The 12,378-nt window shown below is 37.3% G+C and overlaps 1 protein-coding gene across 7 annotated transcripts in view; it reads left to right on the top strand.

Annotated features, from left to right (window-relative positions):
• Positions 1 to 12,378, top strand: part of zc3h13 (zinc finger CCCH-type containing 13) — a 93,479-nt gene that overhangs the window by 19,827 nt on the left and 61,274 nt on the right. For all 7 annotated transcript variants that reach the window (XM_052014731.1, XM_052014730.1, XM_052014727.1 and 4 more), the window contains 5 exons: positions 1,212 to 1,321; positions 4,676 to 4,787; positions 6,771 to 6,885; positions 10,843 to 10,982; positions 11,461 to 11,609. In XM_052014731.1, coding sequence (XP_051870691.1) covers positions 1,212 to 1,321; positions 4,676 to 4,787; positions 6,771 to 6,885; positions 10,843 to 10,982; positions 11,461 to 11,609 — 626 coding nt within the window. The remainder of the gene's footprint in view (positions 1 to 1,211; positions 1,322 to 4,675; positions 4,788 to 6,770; positions 6,886 to 10,842; positions 10,983 to 11,460; positions 11,610 to 12,378) is intronic.

The following is a 12,378-nucleotide window of genomic DNA, read 5'->3' as shown; positions in this document are numbered from 1 at the left end:
TTACCACCTTCTCTTAATGTCACAAACTACATGATATAGTGAAATACAAGAAGCTATTTTCAGAATATTTTTACTCTAAAACAATGAGCCAATTCTGGGAAATTCTTGTCTCCACGGATCAACTATTTTGTTAAAACTGTGTTTTTAGGTAGCATGGAATTATATGGAGACAGAAATTAACAGCTTGTTCACATTAGTAGTAACTTTTTTTGTGCAATGCATTTTACTTAACTAAAACTATTAATTTGAAAAATACTGTTTTGTGTTGGATTTGGCAGCTATCAAAAATAAACCATGATCCGGGAGCAAGAGGGAGGCACATGTCTATCTAGTTTTCAAAATCCTATGTGAATAGTATCTAGTTTCTAATATCAGTATCATTGCTGAACCAGATCAAAGATAAAATTGTCCTAATTATTATTAAAAATTGTTTCATTCCATTTGTAACAATCAGTGTCATGCCAGACTTGATCAGAGTTGGAAATTAACATAGTCTGATAATCTAAGTTCCAATGTGGCTGCAGACGAATTCTAAAAAGATTATTTTATTTACTTTAGGAGATTAGGTAGTATTTTGTTTTGTTAGGTAGTAGAACTTTGCTGTGGTTAATGAAATATTTGATAGCTTTAAATTTTACTATGAATTCTGTTAAAACTATGAAGCTGTTTTGGAAAATCAAAACCTGGGATGTGGAGATTGAGAAAGTTGATGTGTGTTGTACTGACTTTATGAATTCTCTATAGCCGTGCCTTTTACAGAATTTTAGTTGATGATTTCACAATTTCGTCATAGTTTGCATTGTCATTTAGCACCAACTTAGAAATGTATGTATAAAATCAAATGCAACAATTTAGTTCAGATATCTTACTTTATATTTTGGCCTAATGGCTTTCTACAAATGATTCATGAGTTGTTTGCTTCATTAAGCATATGCAACTCTATGTGAATGTTATATTGTATCAAAACACTCAGCAACCTATTAAAGCTTTGACCCAAGAATTAGTCGTGGACTAAAGGAGATAAATGTTTGAATATCTATAATGAAGTTTAACTTATGTACAGAAGTATCTCATTACCTCCATATACCAGAAGATTTTGCGTTTAAAGTGATAGAAAGGCCAAACTCTGTTCTGCCTATATTGGGCAAATATATATTTTTAAATTGTTCTCAGCAATTGTATAATTAAAAATTCCCTGTGTTTTAACCTAGACGCAATGTCGTAATTGGATGAAAACTGGTCATTGTCCATATGGGAACACATGTAGGTTTACTCATGGATCCTCCCCTAGAGGTAAAGGATACAGTGCCACATACAGAAGGTAAAACATAACTGTTAAGAACTTAAGTGATTTTAATAATTCCTTTGTGAAGCATCATGATATGTTTTTTCCCTGTTCTTTCCAATTTTCATTTAGCACTTTGTATAATTTTTAAAATTTTAATTTGAATTTGCTTTCTGGGCTCTGAACTATAAATATTCACTGCTGAGCAAGTTTATTGACATAACAACTGACAGACACCAGGTACCTCTTTAAATTGTTTCCTAGCAGCAGCAGACATTGGGAAATGGGATGTTCTTACCACAGAGATTACACTAGATCTTTGTGGGAAACCTTTTAGTCTAAGGTCAGTGGAAGCTGACCACAAATTCTGGGCTATACAATTCTTAAGGGGTTTGAAGGACAGGTATTGAAAGGATGTTTGCTTAAGTTGGGAAGTCTGGCATTCTTGGTGATGACCTCAGAATGAGGAGAAGCCACTAAAGATTGAGAAAAGTTTCTTCACTTGGAATTGTGAGTCCTTGGAATTCTCCACCTAGACAGTGATGGTAACTCAGTTGTTCTATATTCCTAAAAGCTATTGATAGATCTTTGGATATCAAAAAAGTCAATCAATGTAAATGAAGGTGGAGCTGGGATAGATTGTTCATGATCATGTTGGATGATGAAGCAGACTCAAAGGGTCTTTATATACCAGCTTTAACACAGTAAAGAGGTCTAAGGTTCTTCACAGAAGTGTTATTACATACCAAGCTATTATAAAGAGGTAAAAGTGCAAATGATCAAAAGCTTGGTCAAAGAGGTAAGTTCTGAGATGCAATTAAAACTGCAGAAGCTGGAATCTGGAAAACAAAAAAATGCTGGAAGAACTCAACCAGTTAAGCAGCTAAGTTTTGAGGGCATCTTAAAGGAGGAATGAGCGGCGGTTATGTCTTAAGAACATAATACATAAAAATAGGAGTAGGCAGTTAGCCCCGTGTGTCTGCTTTGCTATTCAGTAAAATCTTTTACTTCAGTGCCACTTTCTTGCACCAATTCCGTATCTGTTGATTCCTTTAATACCTGGAAGTCTATTGATAGATAGGACCTTGACTTTTGAATTGTGAATTAATGAACGATTTTGAGAGACTATTGTGGGAGGATTTTGAGTACAAGAGTAAAGACTACATTTTCCAATTATATAAGACCCAGCAGATACTGCGTCAGAAATATTGATTCCTGGAATGGTGAGTTTATTGTATGAGGAGAGATTAAGTCTATACTCTTGAGTTTAGAAAAATGAAGGGTGTCCTTATTCAAATGTACAAAATTCTTAAGGAAGTTGACAGATAATGCAGGGATTATGTTTTCCCTAGTGGGGTGTCCAGAACCAGTAGCCACAGTCTCAAGTTAAGAGACTAGCCATTCAGGACAGAGATGAGAAGAAATTTCATCACTCAGAGGATAGTGAATCTTTGGAATTCTCTATCCAAGAGGGATGTGGAGACTCAAATACACTGAGTGACTGACCAAGGCCAAGATTGATAGATTTTATAAATATTAAGGGAATCAATGAACATAGGGTTTGTGCAGGAAAGTGGCATTAAGGGAAAAGATTAGCCTTGATCTTATTTAATGCAATACATGCACGAGGGGACAACAACCTACTCCTCCTGCTATTTTTTATTTCTACCAATTTAATATGCTTGCTCTTTGAGGTACATCTTGTATTACATTTCAGCTTTAACACATTAATTACATTAAATGCCAATTTCCACATTGCAGTGGAAAAACAGCAAGGTTCTCCAATCCACTATTGCCATTGAGTGATTGGGAAATTGTGGGCCTGAACTTTTGAAACTCATTGGTGTCCATTATTTTCATGTAATATTGCCGTTTGATTGCACAGTTGAGTACAAAACATAAGCACTATATAACAATGTGGGATGTGCTTTGGGACATTTCTAAGAGGTCATTTAGGTGAAGACTACCCAATATTACAGGTTCTTTGGTAGCATCAACTCCATATGTTTTAATGCTCATCTCTTATAGAAAGATACAAGAATTTAACTTAATTTTTGAAAATACTTTACAATGTACTTTATGATGTCAGGGTGAAGTTGCTGTGACTTAAGAATAGATATTATGATCTCATAAAGTTTTATCTTCCCTGTGAACAGTGAAATTTATGACTAGTCCTTGAATGCAAACCCTGTCTCGCATGTGAAGGGAACTTAATTTCTTTTTCCGTCCATGAGGGCAGCTGAAAACCTCGCCTGTGCCACAGGTCCAAATGAGTTGCAGGCTTGCAATTTTGACTTTTTTCATTACTGTTAGCCTGATATGTATGTAATATGTGCAATATTCCTACTTTTAATTTGCAACTTTTAAACTTTATTTGAACTGTTGTCCGTGCAGCAATTCAACTTCCATGCATTAGAACTTAAAAAGATCATCTGTGAGATATGTGATGTTCCATATCATAGTCCATAATCTCACTGTTATTAAAACCTGGCAGATCATGAAATATTGCCATTTAGGAAAAGGCTACCCAATATAAATGCAAACGGAAGCCCACATGCTGGACCAGAACATCTAGTGAATTGATGGTGATAATCGTGATTTATTTTGACCCGGGATATGTTAGTAAGCTTTTTAAATACAAAGTTGCCTTTATACTACTTCATCTAAATCTTAAGCAAAATTCTAAAGCTTTTTCAAGTTAAGATCGTGTACATTATGAATGAAATGTTTGGTTGAATACTCAGCATTACCTTTCATTTAAATACTTGGTTGAAACAAATAAAATACTGCTTAAGCTGCAATAGAACTGTTAGTAAAACATGTTGTTGATATCAAGCAAATATGCAAAACAATCATTGCACATGCACGAATTGACCTGGTTGTACTAATAGATGTTTCAGCTTTAAATATCAGTGTCTGGATATGAATTAAAGCTGCCACAAAGCATTTGCACTTTTGTGCATCTGTACCTTACCAACTTAAGTGGTCAGATTCTTCTGTACTTAACTGTGATTTATGATATGTCTAGTTGTAAATTTTCTTGAACTTATGGTACTCTTTTTTTGTAGAATATAATAGTGTTCAATATTTGGTGATGGCCCAGAGCTAATTGGGAAAAGTGCTAGCATCAAAACTACGTATTTGGATGTGCGTGACATTTTGATTACAAAGTTAATGTTGAAATCTAAATGAGTTATTCAAGTTGTAAAACTAAATTAAAAGTCTGGGATGTGCATGGTTGAATTGTACATCTGTAACTACATCTACTAATGTGACTAACACATTGGTTGTACACACTCCTTTATGATTTTCAGTGAAAGAATAGAATCAAAAAGCCCTTAAGGGAATTTCTACTTTTTGTGAATATGTTACTTTTATGTCAATATGCAGATCTCCAGAAAGGCCAACTGGTGATTTACGAGAGAGAATGAAGAATAAAAGGCAAGATGTAGAATCCGAGCCACAGAAGAGAGCCCAGGATGAATCCTCATCTCCAACGAGGGTACAAATGATTGTATTTCCAAATTTATGATGAAAAGCAATATTCCAGATAAATTAAACTTTTGATCTTGGGCTTGGGAACTAATTTTTGTTAATTAATAAAAATTAGGTTCAACTTGTTGGGAGAATTTTTAGTTATCAAAAACTGGGTTGTTGCACCACTTTGGGCTGTAGTTGAAAATATTTTAGTTGGTGTCCATTATTGCTGAAGTTAAGAATTGTAGATTGAAAGGATAAATAGTTCTTTCAAAAGGACTTCAGGTAGAATAAACTGATTTACTATTTTATTTCCATGCACACTTCTTTGCCTTGGAACCTTAGACCTCAGAATCTATGGATGAATAGCCCAAGCAATTCCATTCGGGAACTTAAGAAACAGTAATAGGAGTTAGCCAGTTGGATCCTCCCAAGCATGGCTGATCCAATCTTGGCCTCGGCACCACTTTCCTCTCCCTATACCCCTTGACTTGCTTGTAGTTCAGGTATCTGTAACTGTCTGTTTTGATCTTATTTAATGACTTCATTTCCACAGTTCTCTGGGGGATAGAATTCTAAAGAGTCACAAGAGATTAAGCAGATGCTAGAATCTGGAGCAACACACACATAATGCTGGAGGAACTCAGCAGGTCAGGGAGCATCTATGGAGGGAAATAAACAGTTGACGTTTCAGGTCGAGACCCTTCATCAGGACTGGAAAGGAAGAGGGCAGGAGCCAGAACAAGAAGGTCGGGGAGGGGGAGGAGCACAGGCTGGCAGGTGACAGGTGAGTCCAGGTGAAAGGGGGAAGGTAGATGGGTGGGGGAGGTGGGTGAAAGGGAGTGACGTAAGAAGCTGAGAGGTGATAAGTAGAAGAGGCAAAGGGCTGAAGAAGAAGGAATCAGTAGGAGGGGGCAGTAGACCATGGGAAAAAAGGGAAGGAGGTGGGCAATAGATGGGAAGGGGAGGGGAAAGAGAAGGGGTGAGTGGGCTACAGGAATGAGGGAAGACGAAGTAGGAGGAAGATGGGAGGGGTTACTGGAAGTTAGAGAAATCGACATTGAGGCCGTCAGGTTGGAGACTACCAAGGTGGAATATGAGGTGTGTTCCTCCAACCTGCATCTGGCCTCAACATGGCAGTAGAGGAGGCTGTGGATAGACATGTCAGTATGGGTGGGACGTGGAATTGAAGTGGCTGGCCACCAGGACCACCTAAAGAGTCACAGCCCTTCAAGGGAAGAAATCCCTCCCTACCTCTGTCGTAACTTATCTTAAATGGTGAAACTTTATTCTGAAACTATGTCCCCAAATCCTAGAAAACCCCCACTTGGGGTTCATCTTCTTAGCATCCACCCTGCCATTCCCTCCCAGAATCTTATATGTCTCAATAAAATGACCCCTCATTCTAAGCTTCAATGAGTATAGGCCCAACCTGTTTAGTCCTTCATACATCATTCCCTTCATATCAGAAGACAACCTAGGCAATTTTTGCACTGCCTCAAGTCAAGTATATTTTCCTTAAAAACTGCAGTACTTCATATGGGATCTCACCAGTGCGTTGTGAAGATTGATCAAAATTTCCTGCTTTTATTCTCGATACCCCTTGCAAAAAAAAAGCAGCATTCCATAGCCATTTGTCTATAAAACCTAAAATAGTTGAAATGGTGAATGGTGATCATTGGACCAAAAGAAAATTGTGTTTGAGATGAGAGTTTCATGCAAAGGAAGGAAATAGTGGAATAGAATTCCGTGCTTGTAAATTTATTACAACTTCCTTGTATCAGTATTGACTTATAGAGATATAAATTCATAAAGCAAGAAACAGGCTTTTCAGCCCACCATGTCCACATTGAACATCGGGAACCAATTAATACTGATCCAATTTTCTAAGGCTTCATGATTTATATGCAAAAGTTACATTTGTGGCAAATTTAAACCAGAGGAAATAATCTGCAATAAATGTGTTATTTGTTTTCTGCAGTACTATAAAACAAATTATTTTATTTAGAGGGATGCTTCAAGAAGCAGACGCAGAGAAAAAGATGATGCTAATCTGAAAATTACAAAGGAACGCACCCCAGAAAGTGAAGAAGAATCAGCTGAGTGGGAAACAGGCAGGGATGGTAAATTCTATTTTATTTCTATAATCAAAAAATACTAATAGTGAAAATTGCATTTGTAAATTTGTAAAAGAATGTGAGACTGTCACAAAGGTAACTGTATCGGTAGATTTAACAAATATAGTACGACAGACATCATGGGCCAAAGGATGTGTTCCTGTGCTGTACTGTTCTATGTTTTATGACAATGTAAATTAGATTGTTTAAAAAGAACAAAACAGATTTTTTTTCTGTTTTTCCCCTAAATGCTTCATACTTGTCCTTTTCCAGTTAAGTACAGGTTGTGTATGCAGGGTGAGACAGAGAGGGAAGAATATTGTGTAGTCTTACAGCTATCTTATTCTTGGAGATAATTCCCATTGGGAAAGAAATCTGTTTCTAATTGCGATATTATGTCACTAAATACCTCGCCCCTACGTGCCTTCTACGAGAGTCTCAGGAGGGAAATAATGGTTTTAATTGTTAGCCCATAATTTAAGACAAGTGAGAAGAAGATTAATGAAGAATCCAAACTGAAATGAAGGATTTACCCCAAAGATCAGTTGGAAAAACATTAGAGAAATGGTGAAGGCGCAGACCCTTGCCTTCTTCAGAGTATCCTGATTTCCTGTAGTGTATTGCTGGGAAACTTGAACATCTGTGAGGTCAGAAAACCTGACAACCTGAGGAAAGGATGACATTTATTCTGAAATACTAAAATATGAGATTTTTTTTTAAGTGCTAGCAATTATACAGATAGTGATTGAACTTTGTGAGTGTCTCTGGATTCCAACTGTACTCGTGATTTCAAAAATTTTAACTACAGTAGTATAAACCCACCAAGTCAGGCAATTACAAATACACATTTTCTCTACATTTGATAATGGAATGCAGTTAAAGTAAAAAGCCAGTGTGCATTCAGAAGAAGGTAGTCGATAACAACCCTGTTAACTCTTTGCATGTGACCTCCCAGTTGTAACGTAGAAAATCCCAATAGGGTGTCATAAATAAATTTCTGTGCAGGGTCACCCTATCCCAAGTAGTTGCTGCATCATTGGAATTGGTTTATTACTGTCGCTTGTACTGAGGTACAGTGCAAAACCTGTCTTGCATACCGTTCATACAGATCAATTCATTACACAGTGCATTGAGGTAGTACAAGGTAAAACAATACAGAATGCAGAATAAAGTGTTACAGCTACAGTGAGAGTGCAGTGCAGGTAGATAATAAAGTGCAAGGTCATAACAAGGTAGATTGTGAGGTCAAGCGTTCATCTTATCATACAAGGGAACTGTTCAATAGTCTTATAACAGCGGGATAGAAGTTGTCCTTGAGCCTGGTGGTACTGCTTTCAGGCTTTTATATCTTCTGCCTGATGGGAGAGGGGAGAAGAGAGAATGTTTGAGGTGGGTGGGTGGGGTCTTTGATTATGCTGGCTGCTTTACTGAGGCAGCAAGAAGTACAGACGGAGTCCATGGATGGGAGGCTGGTTTCCATGATGTGCTGGGCTGTGTCCACAACTCTGCGGTTTTTTGCGGTCCCAGGCAGAGCAGTTGCCATACCAAGCTGTGATACATCCAGATAGGATGCTTTCTGTGGTGCATCAATAAAAATTGTTGAGTGTCAAAGGGTTCATGCCAAATTTCTTTACCCTCCTGAGGAATTAAAGGCACTGGTGAGCTTTCTTGGCTGTGGCATCTATGTGGTTGGACCAGGACAGGTTATTGGTGATGTTCACTCCTAGGAATGAAGCCCTTAACCCTCTCGACCTCAGTATCGTTGATGTAGACAGGAGCATGTCCACCGCCCCCCTTCCTGAAGTCAATGACCAGCTCCTTTGTTTTGCTGACATTGAGGGAAAGGTTGCTGTCATGCCACCATGTCCTTAAGCTCTCTATCTCCTTCCTGTACTCTGACATCGTTATTTGAGATCCGGCCCACTACTGACTATGGTGTCATCTGCTAACTTGTAGATGGAGTTAGAGCAGAATCTGGCGATGCAGTCATGAGTGTATAGGGAGTAAAGTAGGGGCCTGAGGATGCAGCCTTGTGTTGAGAATAATCATGCTGGAGGTGTTGCTGCCTATCCTTGCTGATTTTGATCTGTTAGTCAGGAAGTCAAGGATCCAGTTGCAAAGGGAGGTTTTGGAGTTTGGTGATGAATTTGGTTGGAATTATAGTATTGAAGACAGAGCTGTGATCAATAAACAATAGTCTAACATAGGTGTCTTTACTGTCAAGATGCTCCAGAGATGAGTGTAGGGCCAGGGAGATGGTGCCTGCCGTAGACTTGTTTCAGCAGTAGGCGAATTGCGGTGGGTTGAGGTTTACTGGGAGGCTGGCCACTGGGCGGTAGCAATTAAGGCACATTACCTTGTTTTTCTTAGGTACTGGCATGATAGTGATCTTCTTAAAGCTGGTGGGAATCTCAGATTGAAGCAGGGAGACGTTAAAAATGTCTGCAAATACCCCCGCCAGCTGATCTGCACAGGATCTAAGGACGCGGCTATATCATATTAAAATAATAAAGATTCAGAATAAAATTTTGGATTTGTTAATTGCTCGTGTGGTATTACTGGAGGCAAGTGGACAGTAAAACAAAATGGCTGTAGAATCATACAAGTACCTTTATTGTTTCTAATTTATGTAAACAACTTGCATTTCGTTAAAGCTCTCATGTTGACTTTGTCCTGCTGAAATTTGATTTCTGTTTTAGAACCCTAATGCAGGCTGGTTACATTTACAGATGATGTCGAACTTTGAGGGTAGCCAATAAGATGGTGAGGGGTAGCTGATTGAATATGAACAGATATCCATTGATCTACAACATGAGTTGTACCAAATATATAATTGTGAGAATGAAAGGCATAAGCATTTTAATGTTAAAAAATGTGAAAAAAAAGTGTCAGAAATCTGGAAACATAAGTTGCACTTACAACTTTGCTTTTTGACAGGAGGCCGAATCAAGTGGGATTTAGTCTGCCACCTGGAATAGCACTGACCTTGCACTCGCCTGGTCTGGATGAGGGATCAAATGAGCTGATTAAGCATTACCTCCCCCTTCTGAGAGACACTTAGCTAGGTGTAACAAGGCTTTAGCAGTAACTTGGCATTGATGATGCGTGACTGTAACCCTGACCCCTGCAATACCCAAGGTGGTGCTTTGCCTCCTCTCAAAGTTTTTCAAAGTTAACAATTATCAATTTTAAATGTGTCTTGTATTCAGAAACATCTAACAATTTAAAATTGATTTAAGAAATTATGTAAAAAATTTAAAATTAAACATTTGAAAAATTAGCACAAAGCTATAAGAAGTAATTAGAAAAATTAAAATAAAGTAAATTACTGAATTTGCCAATCTCCTCCTGATCTCCAAGTGGGAATCTCAATTTAAGTGAATGAGGATTCCTATCCTATGCAAGTTCAAGTTGATAGAGGATCGTAGAGGTAGGTTCCCCGGGTGACAATATGTCATCCACCTGATCCTGGATTTACACGGCAGGTCCGCATCAATCCAGGAATGAATTACCCAGGAGCAGCTGAGTGTCAGCAGTTCCCTGTGGAATGATCAGTCACAGCCAAGATGATTCATTTGATGGCTTGACATGCAGTCAACAGAGTAAATGAAATGCTGAATTATGTGAGCAACTTAGCGGAGTACAATTCAAAGTGGCATCCTTCGATTGATTATTCTTTAAAATCAGCAATATTTTGAACTGTTAAACATTTATGGCTAAGTCAGGGCACTTAACTACAGTTAAGGACATCTCTTTTTTTTGCAAATAAAAGAAATATAGCTAGCATGTGATAAATGTGAAACTTTAAAATCTCCCAGGCTACTTTAAGTAATTTTTTTTTATGACTACATCATTTTGTTAATCCTGTGCTTTGGGAGAGGCAAGGAGGACTTCAGTATTTACCGAGAATTGTGGTTTTTTTTGAGTATAGCTGTTTTGCTTTCATGGTGATTTGTGTTACAGATTCTGATAATGGGGATGTTAACTATGATTATGATCATGAGCTGTCCCTTGAAATGAAGCGGCAGAAAATACAACGAGAACTGATGAAACTTGAACAAGAGAATATGGAAAAAAGAGAGGAAATAGTCATCAAGAAGGAGGTTAGTGTGCAAGAGGGTTCATGTTTGCAATGTTGCAGTGATAAAATCTAGAAATTGTAGTGGATAAAATCATTACATTTGATACCATGACGTATTATATGATGTCTATACTAAATTATCATCACTGCTCCTCAAAGAAAAGTAGTGAGCATGTTTGTTTTCTAAACTGTTATTTTATAAATCCTGTTTTTGGCATTTAATATTTGTTATTGAGAAAGGCATTTATATCTATCATTAGCTCAAAAATCATACTGTTTATATATAGAACTGTGAGTTTGACTTCCTCTGAAATTTGTTATCAGGTAGATGCTAATGGCAAACTAAATTTGTAGCATGGGTAACCTATGTTGGTCTGGTACTGGTAACATCAGTTGTGCCTCCTTCTAAAGGGACTGCTGTTGAGCAAGTACTCGACCAAACAACTTCATTTTGCCATAAATTTAATGCCTCAGACCAGATAAAATAATTCTCTACTTAGATATCTCCAGAACCCGTGAGAAATAAACACTCCCCATCTCCAAGAAATGCAAGCAAATCGCCTAAACATAAAGCTAGCCCGAAGTTACCTTCTGGTAAGAAGGAGAAAAAAGGATCAAGATTGTCATCTCCTGTAGGCGACCAACAAAGGTTTGTATGATGGATTTAAAACATTGATTAAATTAATATTACTGAGAGATTTTTAAAAAAATATTGTTAGTTAAAATTAAACTTGATTAATTGCTGTTTTAATCATATTGTTGAACAATAATAAAAACTAATATTTTTGAATGGTCTAATGGCAATAGTTTTGGATTTAGAGCCCAATAATTTATTTAAAATTATTGTCCTTATGTTAATGGCACTTTTCACTAATTTTGCAGTTGTCAAGTTTTGAGTCTGCAAAGCTGAAGGGAAGGTTTACTTTCTGGAAAAATCAATTTGGAATTCAGGGATGTAATCCTCATGACTCCTTTGATTGTTCTTTCTAATGTTTAGAAAGTATGTACTGCATGAGCCAGAGAATGTTTGCTCTCCCAACCAACAAGACATCAGCATTCAAAACAGACTCATAAAATTAGCATTTTGATACTCTTTTGCATATGTTTGCATCAAAGGGAAAGAGTTATAATTGTCATTAAATAGGGCAGTAGAGGGACTCTAGCCTTGCTCAGGGTTGACTTTTATAGGAGTCATTTCATCTCAGGCGTTTGGTCTGAGGTTATTATAATGTTGAAGTTGAAACATTACTATTTTGAAATGCAAATAGAAAATGAACGCCTACCACAATAAAGAGGGTTCCGCAAGTTGGAGACACATTGTTACCATAAGACATCGTCACTTGATATTTTTATCATGCTGGAAGTACAATATTGTGGCCCACAAATATTGGGGATACAGAGAAGCATTCAATCTTGCA

The sequence above is a fragment of the Pristis pectinata genome, chromosome 4 (assembly GCF_009764475.1).
Source record: "Pristis pectinata isolate sPriPec2 chromosome 4, sPriPec2.1.pri, whole genome shotgun sequence".
NCBI classification, from domain to species: Eukaryota; Metazoa; Chordata; class Chondrichthyes; order Rhinopristiformes; family Pristidae; genus Pristis; species Pristis pectinata.
The sequence above is the reverse complement of the archived record's forward strand: the minus strand, read 5'-3'. Positions and strand labels throughout refer to the sequence as shown.